The sequence below is a fragment of the Dipodomys ordii genome, unplaced genomic scaffold (assembly GCF_000151885.1).
Source record: "Dipodomys ordii isolate 6190 unplaced genomic scaffold, Dord_2.0 Scaffold189, whole genome shotgun sequence".
In the NCBI taxonomy this organism is placed as follows: domain Eukaryota; kingdom Metazoa; phylum Chordata; class Mammalia; order Rodentia; family Heteromyidae; genus Dipodomys; species Dipodomys ordii.
The window spans coordinates 2,820,310-2,843,249 of NW_012267405.1; the positions used below are offsets into that span (position 1 = coordinate 2,820,310).

The 22,940-nt window shown below is 57.9% G+C and overlaps 2 protein-coding genes across 3 annotated transcripts in view; both read right to left on the minus strand.

Annotated features, from left to right (window-relative positions):
* Dmtn (dematin actin binding protein) overlaps positions 1-108 on the minus strand; it is a 14,788-nt gene extending 14,680 nt beyond the window's left edge. The window contains exon 1 of the mRNA XM_013034416.1: positions 19-108. Coding sequence (XP_012889870.1) covers positions 19-108 — 90 coding nt within the window. The remainder of the gene's footprint in view (positions 1-18) is intronic.
* Positions 109-16,061: 15,953 nt separating this feature from the next.
* Fgf17 (fibroblast growth factor 17) lies at positions 16,062-22,115 on the minus strand. 2 transcript variants are annotated; one of them, XM_013034434.1, is made up of 5 exons: positions 21,915-22,115; positions 21,710-21,746; positions 18,154-18,298; positions 17,796-17,902; positions 16,062-16,489 (listed from the first exon to the last, which is right to left on the minus strand). In XM_013034434.1, exons 1-5 carry the CDS (start codon positions 21,947-21,949, stop codon positions 16,196-16,198), a joined length of 618 nt encoding a protein of 205 aa, XP_012889888.1. In that variant the 5' UTR covers positions 21,950-22,115; the 3' UTR covers positions 16,062-16,195. The 2 variants fall into 2 exon arrangements, with proteins under 2 accessions (XP_012889888.1, XP_012889887.1); XM_013034433.1 differs by having other exon boundaries at positions 18,154-18,331.
* Positions 22,116-22,940: the final 825 nt, after the last annotated feature.

Sequence of the window (22,940 nt, forward strand, 5' to 3'; positions counted from 1 at the left end):
GGAGCGCGCGCCCCGCACGCGGCCCCGCGCGCTGCGTTGGCGAGCCATTGTTCTCCGGAGGAAATGACGGCAGGGGTCAGCCAGCTGCCCGGGCTGTGGCCTCCGCATCCCCGCATCCCCAGCCGGTGCCACCTCTGCCCCGCCCGGGGCGGGGTCCCCGCAGTCAGGTCCCCTCCCGGGCTCTGCACCCCGGCCTCCCCCCCCCCCCGCCCGTCCATCCACCAGGCCCGCTTCTTCCTTCTCAGCCACGGGAAGGCTTGGCACACTCGGAGGGACTGAGTCATACCGGAGCCATGGACGCACGACACACGGGGAGCAGAGGGACAGAGGGACAGAGGGACAGAGGGACAGAGGGACAGAGGGACGGGGACGTGTCCCTCTGGGTGTGAGGTCAGCGCCCTGGACCAGCTGCTCCTGCCCCCCCCAAAGGCAGCCACTCGGCAAAGCACCCCCTGGCAGGCCTGGGCTATGTCCCTGCACCCCACAAAGTCTCCGGCCCGGTGGTATTGAGAATGCCCCCCAAGGCCCACCGCCCCGCCTGGCCAGCCCTGCGCGCTTTGTAAGTGGGGACATGAGCTCTGTCTGCGCAGTAGACAGTCGAAGGGCCAGGTCTTCCTGGGCGGCTCCCTAGGCCGCTCCCTCTCCCTCCTCCCTGCACCCAAGAGAAGCAGGGGCTGCCATCTGCCCCCCCCCCCCCCCCAAGAAGCCACAAAGTCCCTGGTGCTGGTGGCTCAGGCCTGTCATCCTAGCTATGCTCCAGAGGCTGAGAGCTGAATTGTGCAATGATCATTAAGCCTCGAGGTTGATATTAAAGAAACCTTAAAAAGAAAAATCGCAGGAGAGTAGTACTGTCCCTGCTTCTGAGGGCTGCTGGAGACCACTAGGTAAGCTGCAGCATGAGAAGTGTATAAAGCACCATGTATTCCATGAAGAAGGTTCGCTGCAATATTCCTACCTCCCAGGGACTGAGGAAGGCAGGGGGCTTTTCCAGAGTTCATTCCTAGCAACAGAGTTATACATAAAAGACCACTGGTCTCCCAGTCTGTTTTTTGTTTTTTTTTTTGGTGCTAATCCTGGAGCTTGAACTCAGGGCCTGGACGCTGTTCCTCAGCTTTTTCACTCAAGGCTAATGCTTTACCACTCGGGCCATAGTTGCACTTCCAGCTTTTTGGTGGAAGATAAGCATTTCATGGATTTTTCTGCCGGGGCCAGGCAGAGCTGTGATCCTCAGATCTCAATCTCCTTAGTAGCTGGGATGCCCAGCTTCCCAATCTTTTTATCTATACTTAAAAAAACAGGTATAATACTGGGGTTTGGCCCCAGAACGTTGCCCTCGCTAGGCAGGCTCTCTGACACGGAATCAACGCCTCCAGCACTTGTTGCTTTAATTTTGAGATAGGGTCTGGCTTTTTTTTCCTGGGTCAGGCTGCACAGCAGTCCTATGGATGCTTCCCTCCATAGCTGGGGAACAGGCATGGGCCATCTTGTCCAGCTTTATCTATTTGTAGCACCAGCCAGTCTGCGGCTCACCCAATCACCAAATTCTCCACTGGCACCACAGAGTTCACTCCCCTTCCCCACCCCTCTGTTCCCAGGCCATTCATCCTTCCAGGGTCCTCAAAGCCCCCGCCCCTCCACGGCTAGTCTCTACTCTGGAGATTCAAAGCAAGGGGTATGTAAGCAAGCACTTCATCACAGGCTGAGGCATGGGAGGGGCTCACTGTGGACTTCTAGAGGCAGCAGCCATAGTACCTTGAGAACCCTCACTAGACACACAGTCTGTTAGGTACTTGGACAAACACCAGAAAGCATGATTTGGTGTGATCCTGCAAGGGTAAGCCCATTTTAAAGATGAGAACACTGAGGCTGGCCAAGGCTGAGGAGCTAAGGATGGTGGTCTCCAGCATGGAGACTGACCAAAGCTCAACCACATGTATGGGGAGAGTCCAGGACCTTCTAGATTTTTCAAGTCCCTTTGGAGTTCTAGAACCAAGGCATCTCTAAGACAAGGCTCCAACTATCACACACACCCTTGCGCGGGAAGATTCCAATCTAGAGGTTCAATGCCTCTCAAACTTTCTTGGTGCTCACTTGGAAATGCTTTTTATTCTGTCCATCTGCTCATCCATCCATCCATCCATCTTCCTATCTACCCATCTGTCCACCCACTCGTCTGTCCTCCCATCTATCATTCATCCATCTACCTGTTCATCCATCTATCCTATCCACCCATCATCCATTCATCCTCTTATCTGTCCATCCATTCTCTCATCCATCTTCCCATCTACCCATCTATCCACCCACTCACCTATCCATCCACCCTCCATCCATCCTTCCATCTACCCATCCACCTGCTTATCTACTCATCTAGCCCTCCATCCATCTACTCACCCAATCACATATTGCTCTATCTGCTGCATGCACACTTTCTAGCATGGATTCTGTAGGAGCACAGCCTAATCCTGTGAAGAGTGTCACAGGGAGCAGAAAGGTGAGTGGAGAGTGAGAGGCGGCCCCTCCAAGAAGAAGGCATGCTGCCCACAGATAACTGCTGTGCCAGCATAGAGGTGCTTGTGCCAGATAAGGCTGCAGGGGGTGAAGGGAGTCCAAGGGCTGGAGAGTTCCCAGCCCGGGAATGAAGAGTTTCTCAGAGCAAGACGTGTGTGAGGAGGGGAGGACTCGTTTTAAGCATTAAAGGGCTGGGATCCAGGACACGCTTGGGCCACATGAACCCCCTAGCAGCCTGGGAGCTGGGTTGGGCAGGCAGAGGTGGCCCACAGCCTGCAAGCTGGGAGAGATGAGACAGCATTCAGGCATGGGACTGTGAAGGGCCAGCCTTGGGCATGCGCCAAGCACAGGAAGCAGCTAATCGGAGAGATCCTAGAGACAGCCTGTACGAAGCAGGACTGGATCCTAGAGCAGGGCTGGTGAGAGGAGGGAAGAGAAGGGAAGAGGGAGGAGAAGGAGCATGAGGAGGAGGGGAAGGAAGAGGGGGAAGGAAGGAATGAGTTTACTTTTGCTAGGCTGACCAGCAGGAAGAACTGTCCCCAGGAAAGGAGCTGGAAATAGGGATTTGCATTTGGGAACCATTCACTTAGAGGGGGACTCTGAACACACACACACACACACACACACACACACACAACTAGACAGGGGAAGTAAAACGATCAACCAGCATCCTAGAGAGCTAAGACTGTAGCTTACGTGGCAGAGTCCTGGGTATGGCAATAAACAACAAAAATAAAACACACTTCCACCAACAGCAAAACAACCAGCATCCAGGTACCGGAAGAAAAAATAGCAGAGATGGCATGATCAGAAAGAGTCAGAAAAGAGGTGGCTCACACCTGTAATCCTGGCTACTCAGGAGTTCTGAGAATCTGGGATCTGAGGATCTTCTGAGATCTGTGGATCCTAATTTAAAGCCAGCCTGGACAGGAAAGTCCATGAGACTATCTCCAATGAGCCACTAAAAAGCTGGCATTAGAATTGTGGTTCAAGTGGTAGAGCACCAGCCCAAGCGAAAAAGCTAAGCAACAACATTGTAGGCACTAGTACCAACACACACACACACACACACATACACACACGCGCGCGCCCAGGAGGCCAACACTGGGGCACTTGTGTCTTCAGCAAAGGGCCCTGTACACAGTAAGTGTGATATTTGAGAATGGGAAGGAAGGAGGACCCAGAAACTGGAACAGCGTGGAGCCCTGGGGAGGCTGTGAGGAGAGGAACTGGGAGAAGAGCTTTGTTCTGTTTTGGAGGTCCCGTGGCCGCCTGTTGGGAAGGGCAGAGGCAGGGCCCGGCCCACGTTCCTAGGGCACAGGCGCTCACTCAGGGCAGAGACGCAGGAAGGGAGAGAGGCTGGGAAGAGCAAGGTGTCAGCAAGGAGAACTGGTCTGAGCTGGTCTCTGCCAAGAAGTACCAAGTGGAGGCTTGGCTTTGGAACCAACCACATGCTTCTAGAAAGGAGAGGAAAGGGCAACACATTGGGTCAGAAGGACATTTAGAGGGAGCCAGCTCAGAAGCTTCCAGTTCCCAGAGAGACAGGTGTGACCGAGGCGCAGCATGGCGTCCAGACGCTGCTGGCTGCAGACGGGCAGGAGAACTTCCAGACACAGCTACCCAGGGTGGCCCTGCAGCTCCAGCCTGAGCGCCTAGTGTGGGGTGCAGACTTGGTCCGTGGCTATGGGCGGAGTGAGTGCTGGGAAGTGAAGGGTCACCTCCGGCGGCGTTACATTCACAGTTGGTGCATTAGACCCCCATGTCACAGCTGGCTCTGTGCTGCCCTTCAGAGTTGTTCTCCCTGTCCAGAGAATCAACTAGATTCTCAGACCACGACACGTCAAATCTCTGGTCAAGGACACTGATCTGAGTCTCACCTCTAGCCAAGCCCACCTCGCGCAGAGCAGGTCCCTGAGCCCATCTGTCCATTTGCCCCTGTCCTCCTGAGCTACACTGCCCCCTACCACCAGGCTTTGCTCTATAGCTTCTGGGGCTCTCCCTTGCTTCTTGAGGGTCCTACAGCTCAGCCTGGGTGTGAGACAGTTATTTCCCTGGAGGCCTGAGAGTAGAAACACAACCTTCTTCCTTGGGACATTTGCATATTTCATTTGGAGCTCCTTAAGAAATAGAAAGTTCTCAGAGTCTGGCTCTCTCCAGTATTTTCTGCTATCTGGAAGGCAGAGATAGGAGACAAGAAGCTAGTTGAGACTACATCTCAACAAACCAGCTGAGTGTTGTGGTCATGCCTATAATCCCAGCTACACAGGAAGCATAGGTAAGAGGATCACAAAAATCTGGAGACCCTATCTGAAAATTAACTATTAAAGCCAAAGGGCTAGGGGCTTAAATGATCATACCCTCCAGGCAATCTGCCTACTTCATCTCTCCATACTTTATTTCTCTCTCCAGGAGGTAGTTTGCCCCTTTTCCTATCTATGTTATACCCTTTCCTACATTTGTGCAGTCTAGGAGGTCCCAGCATCCCTGTGGACAGAGACCAAAAGGGCAGGCTGCAGCAGGAAGGCAGGGAGGGAGAGAGTGAGCCCAGGGGAAGCCCCCCCCCAGGAGGAAGGCAGCCCAGGTGGCGGAAGGAAGGCCTGCGCAGCTCTCTTGGCTCGGGTCAGCCACCAGCGAGTTTCCCATCCTTCCATCTCAGCCCCACCCACCCCCAGCAGCGAGTCTGGGCTTATCTGAGCCACCAGCCCAGCCCCACCTCACACCACCCACCCTCATCGCCAAGGCAACCGAGTCCCGCAGCTCCAGGGATGCAGGCGATAAGAGGAGCCTATGGGACCTCCGTGGGCGCAGCCACCCAGTCCAGGCAGGGGATGGAGCCCAGACCGCGTGCCCTGGACTTGCAGGGAGCCCGCAGCCTCTGGCGCTCGACGCCATCCTGAGCCACCCCAACCAACCTGTGCTCACTTGGAAGGACAAAAGAGGCTGAGAAATGAACTTGCTAGAAGGGTGCAGCCAAGTTGGGGTCGCTACCCAGGCCTCCCACTCAGGCCAAAGGCATGGGATGCTGTGTCCATACCAAAGATCACTGGGATCAGTCCTCACTCTGTGGAGTGGGAGCTGGGAAGCGGGGGTTGGGGGGGTGGAGGAGGGGCTGGCTCTGCCGTCCAGGCTGGGCCAGGCCAGGCTGGAGGCTGTCCAAGTGGGCTGCGTCAGGTAGGGGGCACTCTGCCCCTCTAGGATTCGGTGTCATTCAGGACTGCCTTGGCCCTCCCTCTCCTGCCTCCCCCCCCCACCTCCCCCATCTCTCTTTCCCTTTCACCCTTTCCCCCTCCCAGCCCCACCTCCAAAATTGCTATGGCAACAACTCAATGCCAGAAATAAAAGCAGGATCCAGCTAGGTCACCAGTTCCCAAAACAGCATCCCAGGGAGGGGAGGAGAGGGCCGCAGGGCAGACCAGCAGGGCAAGGACCAGGCCAACCACAGAGCGGCTCTGTGTGTGGGGCAGGGCGGGGCGGGACAGACCCATGGCTCACCAGACACACATCCCTTGCTTAGGCCAAGAGGAACTCCCCGGCCGTTCTCAGGCAGGCACAGCCCTGCTACTGCTCTCTTCTTTCACCCTTCTCCCTTATGCAATGTTGTGTGTGTGTGTGCATGTGCACTTGCCAGTCTTGGACTCAGGGCCCGGGCCCTGCCCAGGCTCAAAGCTAGTAGTGCTCTATCACTTGAGCCATAGCTCCACTTCTGGCTTGTGTGTGTGTGTGTGTGTGATGGTGGGGGTTAATCTGAGACAAGAACTCCATGGACTTTCCTGCCCTGGCTGGCTTTGAACTTTAATCCTCACATCTCCTGTGTGGCTAGGATTACAGACATGAGCCACCAGAACCCAGCAGTGCAATCATGTCTATTCTTATTCTGCCTGCTAGCACCAGACTCTCTCTAATACAGACACTCTACAAGGCCTGTCACCCCGAGCGAGCAATGAGGCGCTGTGTACGGAGTCTGCCTCTTTTAGGTTGTGCCTTTCCACTGAGCCTCTTTCTCCCCACGACCCCACAAACGTGCAGCTCCTCATTCATTTTTTCTTCTTGAGGTTTCCCTTGCTGGGTTTGCAGACCCTGTCTCTAGGCGCATGCCTGCAGAGAATGCCGCTTCTAGGCCCTTAGGTTTGTGCTGCTGAACAAACAAGCTGGGGGAGGCAGGAGGCCTGGCCCCCTAAATTTGGCTTTCAGATCAACCCTGGCAGTCTCTCTGTTCTCTTCTCACACGGGCTCTGAACGAATGCTGGACACCGGGCTCAGGGTCTGTCCACAGCAAAGCCAGTAGTGCTGAAACAGACCCCAGGGCGACACACACAGAAGAGCCCCGTACCACACACAGTTGCACACGGAATTCAGGCACACGGGTGCACGCGGGGACTCCACAGCCAGCTTGCCAGTTCACACTCCCACTCTCCCAGCAAGGCCCCCACAGGATGACACATGGTGCTGAGGACACCCACTTGTACCCACCCACTGATCCTCCCCTTGGTGCATACTTCTCCACGCGCGCAGCCCCCACGCCACGTGCTGGCACCCTGCCCGGGCTGTGCACATGTAGACCAACAGCCCAACGGCAGCCCTGCCCTTGGGGGCTCCTCCATCCCCAGGACTCCGGTGCCTTCCTTTCTCTGTTCCCCTGGCTCTCAACCAGGCAACCTGTCTCCTGGGAGGGAAACGCCAGGCACGGGGGAGGGGGAGGGGAGGGAGAGGGGATGAAGTTCACTGTCCAGACCTTCCCAAACACCAGCCGCCAGGGTGGGGACAGGCAGGCTTTGCCTGCAGCCGCACCCAGACACCCCACATTCCTCCCTAGGCTTCTACCCCAGCCTCGAGCCACAGCTAGGAGGGGCTCAGAGCAGAGTCCACACCAATAGCACTGGACCCCAAGAGGATCGCTCCCACCCTGGAAAGGGGAACCCCCCTCGCCCCCTGCAAGCTCCTCTTCCATGGTTCAGTACGGAGCAAACAGCTCCCCTGCCCAGTTCCCCATGGTGCTTGGGTCCTGGGGTGCTGGGGATGGCAGCGTGACTTCCATGGACTTGGAACACCCCAGCCTTTCTTCCGCAAATCAGAAAGAGGTTTGATCAGACCAAACCCAGCTAGTCCCAGGCCTGCCCCCCACCCCAGGCCCGGCTCCCCTCTGAACAAGACACCAGAGCTGTCAGCAACCTGCTCCCGACCAAAGCCTGGAACCCTGGTAGGGGCTGTAGCTCAAAAGGCACTCTGCTCCGGGAGAGGGGGGGAAAGAGGTGGGACACCCTGTCACCTACCTCTTCCCTGACAGTGTGGCCAGCTGCTCCGAGCCCCCCAAGAGGTATAGGCCCCGTCCACCGGCGGTGCGGTTTCTCAGGAGCCTAGGTAAGAGGCTCCTCTTCCAGGCACCCAGCCGAGCTTTCCCGAAGCACAAATAACAGGAAGAAAGCCGGCTGGGGTGGGTGGGGTGGGAGCTGGCGAAGGAGGGGAGCTGGTCGCACAGAGCGGTCTGATCTCCCCTCTTGGGCCCCCACCCCTTTCACCCCCACCCTGCCGCTCCACGAGCCCCTGCTGCTTGGGTCCCGGGTGCTGGGGAGCCGGTGTCTGGTGGGTGGGCGGGCCGCAGGCTCCCCCACGCCCTCCTCGCCCTCCCCACCTCCGGTGAGCTGATAGTGGCCGGCTGGGCCCAGGGTGTGTGTGTGTGTGTGTGTGTGTGTGTGTGTGAGTGTGTGTGTTTGGATGGGCTGTGGTTCCACAGTCCACTGCAGCCGGCAGCTCAATCCATTACAGACAAGGGAGGCATTAACCGGCATCATGACGAAGCAGAATCCGCTGCGCTGTCCTTTTCCCCTTTCCCACACCCAGCTCTGTCTGCAGCGCACTCGCGCCGGCCCTCAGCCTTCAAGTCACGGGAGGAAGGGGAGACGACGGCTGAGCCAGGGGCCCATGCACGGCTCTCCAGGAACCTATGCCTCCCCTCCCCTCCCCGGCCCCCCATCCTCTTGCAGAAACCACCACAAAAGTCTTTGGGGGTGGTGGGGGAAGCCCACTTCTCAGGGCAGGTATGCAGGCAGAGGTACCACATTTGATCAGCAAAAGATTAAACCCGCCCCTAGGAGAGGCAAATAGATGCAAGAAAGCATGGGATCCTCTGGAATCCGCCATAAGGCACCACCCCGAGGGCGCGCGGAGGACCCCGCGTCTTTCGGGGAGGGCAGCTTTGTGCAAAGGGAGATTCCCGAGAGGGGGGCAGTTCCCAATTCCACAGAATTCCACAGAATCCACAGAGGCATGCCTTCCTCCAGAGCTGGCAGAACCTCAACCACCTTAGGACTCTGGGATGCCCCCTGGGAGGGGAGCTAGAGCCCCCCCCCCACAGGTGCCGGCCAGCTTCCTCTCGGCCTTCACGTCCGCTGCAGACTTGCCTACCTAGCAGCCTTGCGGTTGCCCTGGTAACTGCGGCCCACAGCCGGTCAGCTGATCCTGTCAGCCGGCTGTTAGGAAATCTAGAATCCGAGGAGGGGGCTCTGGATACCCAAAGGGAAAAACCATATGGGGAAGGGCCTATGGGGGTCAGGTGGGAATGTACCCCAGGATCTTCCTCTGGGAGAGAAGGGAGGGGTGTATCTTAGTGATAACCAGGGGAGTGCTCCAGACAGGGGAAAGAATGATGGCAGGTGGCTGGGACGGGGAAAGGGTCTAGGCTTGGCTGCCCAGTGGGGTGGGGTCCTGCGAGGGTTGCGTGGAAGGTATGGAGAAAGCCCGGGGGGAGGGAGAAACATCCCATCTACAGGGCTGTGGAGGGAGGGGTATACCTTTAACTGCCGGAGGGGGCCCCGGCCCTGGGGGAGGAGCTACCTCCATCCCCGCAGCCAGCTTGGCCTGGGCTAGCCCAAGGCTTTAGTGCCTTTCCACCCCACCCTTATTTTTCCAAATCAGGGTCTGAGAGACGTGGAGCGATCCCAACCCCACCCCAGTCCCAAGCCCTCTCTCTCAGTCCTCCAAGAGACCAAGCACCACCCGGGGAGCTCTGGGCTCCGCCACTCAGCCGGTTAGGATTCCTGACATTCCCCTGGCTTTTACGGCTCCCCCACCCCCACCCGGACCCCACCCCAAGAGACGTCTTCCGGTACAAGGGTTCCCAGAAGCAGGGCTAGAAGGAGAGGGTGCCAAAGGAAGGACAGCTGTGAACAGGGGCCTGGAATAAGGTGGGTCTGAGCCCTGGGTGGGAAGCAGGGCTGGGAGGGGAGTCTCCTCCGATTGCCTCCGGCTTGTGATGTAGGACAGAGGTGTGTAGGGGGGGGGGACCAGGAGAAGGGCGGAGAGGAGGGGAGGTGGAGGGGAGGGTTCCCGGTACCTTTAAGGGCCTGGGGCGTGGGGCAGGAGCACCGCAGCCTCGGCGGTGACATACACCTCCATCCCTCGGCGCATCTCCTCTCCGCCTCCCGTTGCCAAGACAACCTGCCGGCAGCCCAGCCTGTCTAGGCGAGGTGGGAGGGGGAAGGAGGAGGAAGCTGTAGCTCCTAGGGCCTCTGCCTTGGGTGGAGGGAGGGGACCTGCAGGAGCATCTTAGTGCTAGGGCGGCTCCCCCAGCTGCACCCCATCATGTCTGCCCCCTACTTTCTCCTAAAGCTCTGGGATTGGCTCCAGAGGTGACCTCGCTACTTTGAGGTCAGACAGCATTAGCATGGCAGGTCTGGAAGGGGCATGCTGCTGTGCAGACTGCCCCAGTGGCATAACGGAGGCAGAGACAAGGGACGGATAGCTTGGGTGTTGAGGGCCAGAGGGCTGGTTTCCAGTAGGTGGGTCTGGCACTGTGGGTCCCTTACTTATACCATCTAGTAGGGTGCCTCAATTTAGTCCCAATCCCCTGGTCACTCTCCTAAATCCAGAGAAAGATCAGAGCACGACAGATGTTTTCTAATCACGCAGGACACGACCTCACCACCCCCATGCCCAGTCCCGGGGAATGTCTCTCCACTGGCCAGCCTCCTTGGCCAGAGACAGTCAGTCTTATGCCCAGCCAGCTGTGGACCCAAGAGGACACAGAGTTAGGGCTCCCTCTGTCGACCTGATGAGGTATGGTTGCTGCCAAGGTCATTCCCGGCTGGGCAGAGTCCTGTGTGGTGTGAATGTTGGTGGTATAAGTTGGCCAAACCCAGAGACCCTCCTCTCCCCTGCCAACGTCAGTGTCTGCTCTCATCTGTCATGATCCTATGGAGGACCGGCTCTGCCTCCCACCCCTTCCCCCTGAGAAGGCCCCAGACTCCCTTAATGCCAGCTGAGCTGAAGACTCATCTAGAGATCACCTATTCCCCCTGCTGGGCATAAAATCTGCTCCCCACCCAGGCAAAGAGCAGACAGGACCCATGTACCTTCGGAAGCTCAGGAATTTTCAGGCCTTGCATCCCCAACAGAGGGCAGGGACATCTTCCCCTCTCAGGCAGGGGTGCCAGGTCCCAGACACCCCACTTCTTGACTCCTTTCCCCAGCAAGGCCACTGGTGCCAGATGTCCTGAGCTGACGGTGACCTTGTACCTGCCCCTCCCCCAGGCCTGTGAAATAGTCTATGCCTCTGTCTCACTTCAGTGCCCAGGCCCCGCCCCACGTACCAACCTGCTGAGGAGGGGTAGTACCAAGGGCACCCCTCATGCTGTATAAATATTAACCCCCAGACAGGTTGTGCCAGGGTGCCTGGACAACCAAACACAGTCAGGGACAAGGGAGAGATGACAAAGACCCAGGCCAGAGGAAGAAAAGGAAGGACGCAGGACACAAAGTGACGTTTCCTTATCAGACTGTAAGCTCTGTCCCTTCCCTCCTCCCCGTAGACACTGCTGCACTCTGGCCTCCCGGGCCCTTGAGCCTCCACCCTCAGGGAGCTGCCTCCATACCACGGGGTCTGGGGCTCCCCTTCTCACAGCTCTGTGCATTCTCCTCCCTGTCACAGCGTCCACACCTGAATTCATAGTGTGTGTGTGTGTGTGTGTGTACACGCGTGCTGGTATTGGGGCTTGAACCCAGGGCCTCACACTCTTGCTTAACTGTTTTGCTCAAGGCTACCACTCTACAGCTCAAGTCATGCCTCTGCCTCCAGTGTTTTGCTGGAGATGAGAGTCGAATTTGTCTGCCAAGATCCTCAGATCTCAGCCCCCTGCGTAGTTAGGATTACAGGACTGAGCCATTAGTGTTCAGTCCCAAACTTCCTAAAGTGACCCAACTCTTTATGCAAACTTTCACTTCCCGCCAAATGGAGCTGTGGCTCACTTTCCCCGGAGCACAGCTCACGCATTCCTGCCTGTAAGCCTGATTTCTCATGCCCTTTTCCCTGTGTCTCCCCTTTTGTGCAGCCACTGGGCTTGGGCAGAGGAGCAGAGCGCATTTCTTTGGAGGCCATGTGGACAACAAGAACCTAGACAGAATGGGACTCACCTACCCATGGTCAGCCATGACATGTGGGAATAATCTTCCAGTCCTACATATGGGATCTGGGTGAGACGCCTCTGGCTGCTGCCGTGTCTCTGGACCTCAGCACATTTCAGTTCTTTATGTCTAGTACTTATTTCCTCTTTCACTCTTTTGGGATGTACCAAAGGCTGATTTCCAGAAGCCCGATGAAGGAACTAAGTGCTTATGGGCATATCTCTCCACTTAAATCTCAATTGCCCTGAGAGCTCAGTCTCCTTTAGTTAACAGAAGGATCAGCGCAGTGGGTATGTATTTGTATTTACATATTGTATAGAATATATAGAGTAACTCCCAAAGACCTCTCCTTCCTGAGCACAGCTGGGACGCTAGCTTCCTGCCCAGCCTGAACCCTGAGGACCAGCTTGCTGTCTGCCTTCCACACAAACTTCCCCTCCGTGCTGTACTGTCTTGGGCACAATGGGGGATGGCTATCTTTGAGACTTGTTGGTGACATGCATGATGGACAAACTGATACAGGCTAGGATGCAAGAGTATGTGAATGATGGCAAGGCCCAGCCACTGTAGAGATGGGGCTGGAGCAGGGGCGAGGCTGTGGTCTGGGAGAGCACGCATACAAATACAATGTGGTCTATGGGAACTTTAAAAATGCCTGGCAGTGGGCAAGCATTCTGGCTTTCCAGGACCTGGAAGGAGAGCTGTAGTACAGGAGTGGTCTGGACAGCGACTGAACCGGAAGGCCTGAAAAACCCTGTTAGCAGTTGGGTGTGGTGAGGCACACCTGCAATCCCAGCAATTTGGGAAGGTTAGAGGCAGTAACATTGAGAGTTTGAAATGAGCAAAGGCCTTGTCTCAAAACCAGAATAAAAACAAAAACAGCTCACATGACAGAATGCTTGCCTTAGGAAGATTGAGGCCTTGGGTTCAATCTCTAGGATCCCCCTCCCCCCACCAACTGCCACACACACACACAGAAAAAGAAAATCATAGTGACATGACAGGCCTGGGCAGAGATGTGGTGCGTGGTAAGGCAGGAGAGGGGAGGGGTTACAGAGGAAGGAGGGAGAGCAACTATGTGAGGCATCAGAGGGGTGCAGGGCATAGGAGGGTAGGCAAAGACTCTAGGCAGATCCTAGGAAGTGTGCTATGCATTGAGTGGCAGGGGCTGGGAGAGCGAGCAGCTGTGTGCGAGAGTGATGGCTGTGGTGTCGAGATGGTGAGGGAGAGCACTGGGGGAAGACCATGGGGGACCCGAGGCACGTTTCCACTGGACAAGCCAGGACAGAAGCCGGAGGGGACACCTCCTGCAGGCGGGGGTGGGGGAGAGAAGTACAGAAGGGATGGTCCTCAGAGTCAAGCATTTAGGATCCAGGGCAAGGCTGGGGAGTGGGGTTTGATTTCTGGCTTGGTAACTGGGAGGCCACTGGCATCTGAAGGACATCGTGGAGTAGTGACACATGGAGAAGCGGTTCTCATTGCTTAAGAAGTGAGTGGCGGCTGGGTGCCGGTGGCTCATGCCTGTGATACTAGCTACTCAGGAGGCTGAGATCTGAGGATTGGGGTTTGAAGCCAGCAGGGGCAGGAAAGCCTGGGAGACTCTTATCTCCAATTAAGTACGGGAAAACTGGAAGTAGGGCAATGGTGCAAAGTGGTAGTTAGCCTTGAGCACAAAAGTTCAGGGACAGTGCTCAGGCCCTGAGTTCAAGTCTCATGACTGACATTTAAAAAAAGTGAGGGGACTTCTTCCCTGGCTTCCTGTTCAGGGACAGGAGGGAGAAGGTGGAGATCGATAAACAAATTAATCTTAAGCAGCTCTATAATCACCTTCAACAAGCAAGGCGCCTTCCAGCCACCTCCCTCCACCTGAGTCTTCTTGATGGGATATTCACCTTGCCCCAGTGGCAAGGCCTCCAATGCTCACACCTGCTTGGAAGTTTTAAGCACTTGGAAACAACCAGGGCTCACGGCAGGTGTAGGCCATCCTTCCCACCACAAATACATGCGCTAGGCCTCCGGTTTCTTACTTTTTCTTTTTTTTTTAAGCTCAAGTTTCACTATATAGCCCAAGCTGACCTCTCCAACTCTCATTTCTCCTGCCTCAGCCTCCCCAGAGGTGACATTACAGTCATGTGCCACCATCTTTGGCTCTGGCTTCTTCTTTGTACCGTCTTGGATGGGACAAGCCCAGCAGCCTTTCCCAGGATGGGAAGAGTTACCTGGGGTAGGGGGCCTCCACGGGGTTTCACCCCTGGCCAAGGGACCTAAAGCCAGATGAGAAATCGGACACTAAGCGCAGGGCTGCAGGTTGGGTACAGGCACTTCCTGAGCCGGCCTTCGCCTGGAACGCTGCCCTCGCTAGCCCTTTCCAGGTCCCGGTCTCTGTCTGCCAGGCCTCACCTCGAATAGCAAGAAAGGAAACAGTGAAGGCTTTCTGGAGCCCGGGCCCCCAGGGGCCTGACTGTGCTGGGGAGGTCAAAGAGGGAGGGAGGGGCCGGAGAGAGGCCAAGAAGAAAGCCCAGGCCAGACAAAGGCCCCCGTCCACCTTTGAAGCTGTCTCTAACTCGAGCAGGAGTGGGGAGGGGGGGGAGAGGCAGTCTAGAGTCTCAAAGAAATGTCTCAAATTCCTGCGGAAATCTGAGGGATCAGGGTCCCCCCCTGCCCAACGGCCCTCCCCCCTCCACGCCCCCTCCACGTCCAGTCCTCCACACCTGGGGGGCCCCAACCCTTTGTCCTCAAGTAATTGCTGGGTGTTACCCCAGTTTTAGAGTCCCACTGAACCGGCAAGTTATCAGCTGCAGCCCCAGACCACCCGCCCTACACACACCCCAGAAAAACAAAACGACCCCGACACTGCCGCGCTCTTCACCGGGATTAAGCTCTTGGGGGGGGGCAAGTAATTATGACGAGCTGGAGGGCGGACCTCCCTCTTGGGCTGCAAGGTTTCCACCTTCCAAACGGCCCCGGCCCGCGGGGTCCCCCCCACCCCGCCGCCGCCCCCACCCCTTTCCGTTCAGCCCATTCTGGGGAGAAGTGGGGAGAAGGGATGGCTTTCATCCTGTTTCTTCTCTCAGTCACCATCCTCCCCGCCCCCCAGCATTTTCTCAGAAAGGAGGGGAAGGGAAACTGAGGCGGGGGAGCACCCAGAGGCGGGAGGGGCGCGGGGGGCGGGCCCCCGCTCCGAAAGCCCCCCCCCTTGACCAGATGAAAAGCCGGCGCTGGAAGGGGAAGGGTGGCTTTTATGGTGTGGGCACACCTGGAGGCCTCTGGGAAAGCCCACCCACCCGGGAGCCGGGTGGGGGCAGGGCCTCCCCCTCCCCCTCCCCCGCGCCGCGCTCGGCTCCGGGGACAATCGGGGCCCTGCCCGCCCCCGCCGCCGCTAATTGAGGCTTGTGCTCAGGTGTGGGCCCCGCCTGGGTCCCCCCGCGGGGAGCCCGGAGGACGAGGGCGGGTGGGGGGGACGCGTTCTCGCCCCCACGCCCTCCCCGCCGTCCCACCCTCCGCCCCGCCGACCTTGCTCCGCGAGCGGCGTCTCCGGGCGTCCTGGGGCCGCAATCCGGCCGGCCCGCCCGCCGCCCCTGGCCCGAACCCCGAGGCCTGGGCTCGGCCCTCCGCCGCCCCGGCCGCGCCTAGGGGTTGGGTTTTCCTCGCCCCAACAGGTAGCACGGGCCGCGCTTGGGGAGCCGGGACACCGGGGCCGGCGGAGGGAGGGAGGGAGGGGCCATCCCGGGGCCGCCCCGCCGCCGAGGCCCCCGCGCCCCGCACCTGCAGTCGTGGCACTGGGGGCGCCCCCCTTCCCGTCCCCCCCGCGCCCCGCACCTGCCGCCCCGGCCGCGGTGACCCCGGACTACCGGGGTCGTCTCCAGGTGAACAGCCCGCCCCACTGCTGCAGATCACCCGTTTGCTGGAAAATGGTTTTATTCCGGGGCCGGGGAGGAGGAGGAGGCACGGACACTAAACCACAAGCCCCTCGGTCAGGCCAGGAGGGATCTGGGGGCGGACTAAGGGGGTTCAGGGGAACACGATTGGAGGACAGCCAGGTCCAGGTCCCGGTGGGCTAGGTCTAATCTACTGTCCGGTCCACTTGTCAGGCAGAGGCTGGCCCTGGAGCCGGGGGAGGTGCCCCAGGCCGGGCGGGCCGAGCCAGCGTGCGGAGCCCGCCCCCGGGGGCCGGAAGTGCCGTGGCCTTCCCCGCCGGGGCTCCGCTGCTTCCTGGGGTCTGCCTCCCCCCTCCCCCCAGCCCCCTCTCTGGATGGGGAAGGATGGGGGGGGGAGGCTGCGGCACCCCCGACTACGTGAGGGGCTGGGGCCTCCGCGTGCGCTTGGTCCTGCGGGTGGGGGCCGAGCCCACAAACTCGAACTGCTTCTGCCTCTCGGCGTGGTTGGGGAAGGGCAGCTGGCCCTGGTAGAGGCGCTTGATGAAGTGCGCTTCCCGCTGGTTCTGGCGGCTGCGGGAGGCCTGGCGGGGCCGGCCCTGCCTGGTGAAGGCCATGAACCAGCCCTCGTGCCGGGCGTTCTGGAAGGCCGTGTAGTTGTTCTCCAGCACGATCTCGGTGAACACGCAGTCTTTGCTCTTCCCGCTGGGCTACAGAAGGGAGGAGAGGAGGGGAAGTGTCCACCCACCATCGGCAGTAGCTGTCCTTGAGCCCGTTTTATGGAACCACCGAGTCAGTGAGCCCAAGCAGTTCCAGGTCAGACGGGCATCTATTAGGCAACGTGGGGGAAATGCACAGGCTTGGCCTGAAATCACCTGGCAGTTGTGTTCCCTAAGCAAGGTTGAGCCACGGAGAAACTGAGCGCTGAGTAAAGATCAAGTAATAATGTGCTCAGCTGAGCACTTGGGGGTGGGGGAACTTGGCACCTGACAACTGTCAGGCAGGCTCAGTGAGGCCTGTTTGCCAGGTGGAGGCCATGGTCTCTGATGAAAGGAAAGAAGTGTCAGACACAGCCGCTCACTTGACCCTACGCCCCTTCTCACAGAGAGAAGCCTGAGCTCTCCAAGCACAGCCAGAATTGCCTGATTCCAACAGAAACACAATTCTTACCAAAACTGCTGGGTCCCGGGGTGTGGCTGAAGTGATGAGTGTTTTTTCCTAGCACCTCCCCACCCTGAGTTCAAACTCTAGTGCAGCCAAAACAACCCTACAAAACCCCAAAAGTGAACCAGGTGCTGGGTGGCTCATGCCCATAATCCTAGCTACTCAGGAGGCTGAGATCTCAAGACCATGATTTGAAGCCAGCCTGGGCAGGAAATTATATGTGAGTCTTATCTCCAGCTAAACACCAAAAAGTTGGAAGTGCAGCTGTGGTTCAAGTGGTAAGAGTGCTAGCCATGATCACAAAAGCTCAGGCTCTGAATTCAGGCTCCACGATTGGCCTGTAGGCACCCATGTATGCACATGTACATGCACACACAGAGTATTAGGCCCAACACTAAGGAAGGTTTCATCAGTACCAGTACAAGTAGGTTCTTAGTGTGCATTTTGCTAGTTGGAGCCTGTGGACCTTGCTGAACTTGGGGAGAGCTTCTGCCTTATATGGGTACCCTAACTTTTAACCCTTGTCAGCCCATAGCCCTCCACATGGGCTGTGGCTGCCACCTTATGTGTGATATCCTATAGGTGCTAAAATTCACCCTGATGGCTGCTAGGGGAAAGAAATACTCCCCATTCCAGAGCGAGGGACTCTTGTGGATCTCTTTCGTCCCTTCCCAGGGTGTCATTGAATAGAGAGGCAGGGGAGTGATGGATTGGGTGTTCTGAGGGACTGTCACAGTGTAGGGCTCAGTCTTTCCCCAGGCAGGTGGGGTTGGCCCAGGGAGTGCGCTGTGCCACTGGGGCCCTGCCTGCTCCCACCGCTGGGAGCCCACACGACCCTGTCTCAGTTCTCACCTTCCCGATGAGCTTGCCCCTCTTGTTCATACAGATGTACTTCTCACTCTCTGCCCCCTTGATGCGCACACGGCTGCCGAATGTGTCAGTCTCCACAATGAGCTTGGCTGTGGACAGGGCGGGGAGGGGAGAGAGACCTCTGTTCATCAGCGCCCAGGGCTGGCCTGCAAACTCAGGCAAGAGGATGGGAACTGTCAGGTACACCGCCTGTAGGCCCTTTGGGGGTGGGGAGCTCTACCATGGGCTTCTTCCTGTTCTCCTACTGCACCTCAGCTCTTACCCAGGACCTGGGGATGGACCAGGAGGACAGGCCCAGCACAATGGTACAGGTGGCCCGGGAGCCAGGACCAGGTCTCACCAAACTTGTTGCCGTCCTCAGCAGTGGCGGAGATGCGACGACCGGTGACCTGCACATGCTTGCCGCTGGTCCGGCTGTAGAGCTGGTACTCACGGATCTGCCGCCTGCTCAGCTGGTCGGTCATGGCACCCTGGTCCCTCACGTACTGGTTAAAATTAGGAGACGGGTGATTCTCCCCCTTTGCGGTTACCAAGGGAAAAATAGTGTCAATTTGCTTTGGGTGACACCACCACTGATCCGTCGGGGACAGGGATGAGGAGAGGAGTGTGGTGGGCAGGCCACCTGCCCTGCAGAGTAGAGGGTGAAAGGTAGAAGCCACATGTGGTATGGCCATGTCTTTCCCAAGCTGCTGGGTGGGCTCTGTGCCTCCCCGGAGCTAAGGAACTCGTGGCATGCCCAGGCTTTGAGAGCACAGTGATAACAGCACAGAGCTGCAGTACTAAGTCGGGAGCCATGGCCCTTCAAGGTCATAACCTAGGCATATGTCCCCTGGAGCAAGTGCACAGTGCACACAACTCACTAGGCAAAACTCCTTTCCTCTTCTCTGGGGTCTTGGCCTCATTAGCCAGGATAACCACATTGCTCCTTGGTCCTCCCCACTGGCCGGGAAAGGCAGTGCATGTGCAGGGAGCAGATGGTCTGTTAGATGCTTTGAAGGAGGGTCTCTAGAGGACATTTTGGCATCTCGTAGGTCTCTATTTTTAATGTCCAGTAGAGCCCCTGTAAGCATCTCTCTCTCTCTCCCCCCCCCCTCTCCCTCCTCTCTTTCTTCTTTTTTTTTTTTGTGTGTGTGTGCTGCTACTGAGGATTGAATACAAGACCTTGTACTCTCACTTGACTTTCTTGTCAAGGACAAGACTTTGGGCCATGCCTCCAGTCCAGAATTTTGCTGATTAATTGGAAACAGGCTGGCTTCAGACTGGCTTCAAATCCAGATCTAAATCTGGAACCTTCAGGGCTTAGCTTCATGAGTAGCTACAATTACAGGCCTGAGCCACAGATACCAGGCTATCTATCTATCTATCTGGTGCAGGTCCTGGGGCTTGAACTCAGAGCCTGGGTGCTGTCCCTGAACTTTTTTGCTCAAGGCTAGTGCTCTACCACTTAAATCACACTCCACTTCCAGCTTTTTGGAGATAAGAGTCTCACAGACTTTCTTGCCAGGGTTGGCTTCAAACCTCCATCCTCAGATCTCAGTCTCCTGAGTAGCTAAGATTTCAGGCATGAGCCACTGCTGCCTGGCTAGTGTACATTTCTTTATAGTCCTCCCCTACCTTGTTTCAGATGCCGAGGGCCCTTGGAGAAACAGGACCTTTTCCAGTATTCTCTTGGATGGGCTGTGTGGTGTGGGGTTCCTCCACATGCACCTCCCAGTCCCAATCTATAAATCTCCAAGTCTCAATGCTAGGATAGTATGGTTTGTTGGACTAAGGTGTTGCTTAAGTGGTAGCAAGCATGAGGCCCTGCATTCAGTCTCCACTATCACCCCTTAAACATAAAGGGAGATGGAGACAGCGTGGGAGTTGCTATTTGGTGGGTCCCCTATCTGCTAACATCACAATGTCACCAAGAGCAGGGCTTGTGGCCAGGTGGGGATGCTGCTGTCCTTGGGCTGGCCAGGGCTGGGGGAGGAGCCATTTCTGTGCAGGCAACATAGGAAAGCGGGCTCAGTTCCCCCCCCCCCGCCCCCAGCTGCAATACCCAGCGGTGGAGAAACATTACTTCCTGCCCTCTGTGTCCTGCAAGGTGCCTGCAAGGGTGACAGTCCCCAGCGGCTGCTGCAGCTAGCTTCAGTTCACTTTTCTCCATCTGGATCCTGCTGCCCTGTGTGGGGACAGACCTTTCCTGCCCCCACCTCAAAGGCTTAATTCCATTTTGATCCCCAGGCCTGATCTCAGCCATCTGGATGGAGCTGGGTGTAGCTCGGCATGTCAGGGGCCACTCTCCCCCTGGGGCAGACCAGGGCTGACCCTTCCGACATGTCACCGTCCATTCCTTTGACAGCACCTCCAAGGCCAGGCGCCCTTCTGAGATGCTGGGACAGCAGCATCTCTGTCCCGCACCCTATCCTCCATCCCCGCCTGGAAAGGCCTGGGACCAGCGTTTGGGATGAAAGCTCTCTTGGCTTGGCCCTCGCTGGCCTCTCTGCCAGGGATGGGGTCCTGCTTGCCCCAGCCCCAGCCTCCTGGCCCAGGTTCAGACCATCCGCCCCTCTTGGCGGGCAGCCTCCTCCTGGCAGTCTGTTTCAGGTCAGAGGCAGAAGGGGCCCCCAGAAGCCCCCTCCTCTCCTTGTCCCCCTTCAAGCCTTTCACAAAAGCAGCCCACGCCCGCCCCACAGCCCACAGCCCACAAGCCCCTCTCCCCGCGGGACCTTGCCTGTTCCTTTCATGTTCCCGCTGCAGGGGGACCTCCCCTTCCACTGCCTGAGACAGCTGCTTGTCAGCCGGCCCCTCAAGCATGGCTGTGGTTCAGCCTGCTGCCCCCCCTCCAGGGGGCGAGGGGGCACTTCAAGGGGAAAGGACAGCCTTGCCACCTTCCTGAGTCCTGAATGGGGCCTCATCCAGGCCATAAACGCCCGGCCAGCCGCACCATTGTGCTAATTCCCCTTCCAGAACAGGTTGGGCCCACCCCCAGCCCCCTCCGGACCAGGCTGAGGGCTTTCTTCTTGCTCTCCCTGGACGTGTGAAGCAAAAGGCCTGGAACGGGGCTAGAGCAAAAGGGGGAAGGAAAAGAAGGGGGTGTTGTCGTTCTCCCACCCCCCCACTGCTTCAAAGGCAGCCCCTTTCCCTCCCCCCCCCTTTTTAAGGCATTTACCTTCCTACTGGATGGGAAGAGAAGCAATCCTGCAGCCTGGGAAAGCCAGGCATGGCTCCCCAGAGCGGTTCTGGACCAGTGCATTTTAATAGCTGCACTTTTATGGAGGATCACACAGAAAAAGGGGATGGAGGCCAGCCTTGTATGGGGGGGCTGAGGCTTGGGGGAGCGGGAGGTGTGCACGAGGAGAAGCAGAAGGCAGACTTGAGAGGAAAACCCTGAATCCCATCCCAAATGCATCTCTGCGGGCTTGACCTAGTGCTCTGTAGGTTAGCAGTCACCTCACCCTGCCGGGTACTGTGTGCCCAGGAAGCCCCGAGTCGCCCATGCCCAGACACCTGTGTGAGGGGGAGTGGCCGGGGAGTGGGCCATGCAAATAGTTTTGTACCAAAACCTGTCCTTTCAGGTACCAGTCTCATCGCAGCCGTGGCCTCTGCTCGCTTCCAGCTGCTCCCTGCTTTGGGAGCGTCCACCCCCACGTCTGGAGGATCTGAGCGCTCAGTCCTCTTGGAGCCCAAGGCAGAGGGGTACAGAGGGCAACAGAGACCCAGGGGGGGGCAAAAGGGCTGTCAGAGTACTGAGATGATGAGCTCAGTGATCCCCAAGTCTGCCACATCCTCTCCCCCAACAGGTCCCCTAAGCTCGCACTTCAAACCTAAGTACTTCCTGGACTTCCCTGGGAGACAGAACTACCTTCCCTCCTCTTAGGTGGGGGGGGCAAACACTAGGTAGGGGTGCCTACCTGAGTTTGACAGCAAAGAATCAAGAGCTGCAAGCACCTGTGTAGAGAGACAAGGTGCACCCAGCTGTAGGTGCCAGTGGCCAGCCCAGTGCCCCCCTGCCCCCTGCCCTGTCCCACCCAGCCAACCCAAATGGGAATCCAGGGGAGCCAGGTCTGCGGTGGGGCTGGAGAGGGTAAAGGAACTCCAGGCCCCGGCGGCACTTACAGAGTCAGGTTAGGCAGCAGGCGTGTAGCTCCCATCGCTGGACAGACTTCGCAGGGCTGCTGCCCTCCTCTGCCCCCAAACTCAGGAGCAGATGTGGGCAGGCCCCAGGGGTAGAGTCCCAGAGAAGCGAAGGTCTCTGAGCCACAGGTTTTCAGGGGGGAGAGGAGCAGGGAGAGGGGAGGAGGAGGAAAAGGGGAGGAGGGCGGGGGCGTAATTGGGAGCTGAGGTGTGAGGTGGCCACCTTCCTGGCCAGTGAGGCTGCGAAGAAGCAGCAGCGGGGCCAGGGCTGCCAGGCACAGGGGATGGGGGCCGCGGGAGCTCTCTGCACGGGAGGCTGGCCCCTGAGCCCTCCTGCTCTGTTCTTGACCAGCTCGCTCACAAGCACAGAACCTGCTGGCCCAGGCTCAGTGTGTGTGTGGAGGGGGTAGGAGGTCCCTTGTCTTCCAGTCTCGGGGCAGTGGCTCCCCCTCAGGTTTGGAGCCCCATCTTCCCCTCAGGGTAAGCCAGCAGGTACTGAGCTAGGGTGGGGGCAGAGGTCCTGGCTTGGGGCAGAATTAAAAGGAGGAGCCTCCCTCTGGGGGGCAGGGATGGGCCTGGCCACCAGGGAGGAGGGGCTATGGCTGGCTGGCAGCAAAGAGTGGGTGCAACAGGTTGAGGTGAGAGGTGAGGGGGAAGAGTTCTTGAGAGGATCCCAAGAGAGGCACAAAGTTGGCTTGAGACAGAGACAGAGCCTAGCAGACCACATTGGGACCCTGTGGTCTCTGAGAAATGGGGACAGTCATGGACCTTTCCTTGGGAGGCCCAAGTCACGCTGCAGCCCCCCCCCACTCCAGGGGTTCACGCCTGTAATCCTAGCTACTCGGGAAGTAGGATCATGTAATCCTCATGAGGTCTGAGGATCATGGTTCAAAGCCAGCCTGGGCAGGAAAGTCTGTTTCACTTATCTCCAATGAACTCCCCAAATAGCTGGAAGTAGAGCTGTGGGCCCAGTGGTTAGGCCTCCAGCCTTGAGCATACAAGCTCAGT

What these genes read in the sequence shown, in the direction of transcription:
- Fgf17 (XM_013034433.1), bottom strand. Translation starts at nt 21,949, where the DNA reads ATGGGAGCTACACGCCTGCTGCCTAACCTGACTCT. An exon ending in TGAGGACGGCAACAAGTTTG is followed by an intron (nt 17,903 to 18,153) that starts GTGAGACCTGGT and finishes CCCTGTCCACAG; the next exon opens with CCAAGCTCATTGTGGAGACT. An exon ending in GGGGCAAGCTCATCGGGAAG is followed by an intron (nt 16,490 to 17,795) that starts GTGAGAACTGAG and finishes TCCCTTCTGTAG; the next exon opens with CCCAGCGGGAAGAGCAAAGA.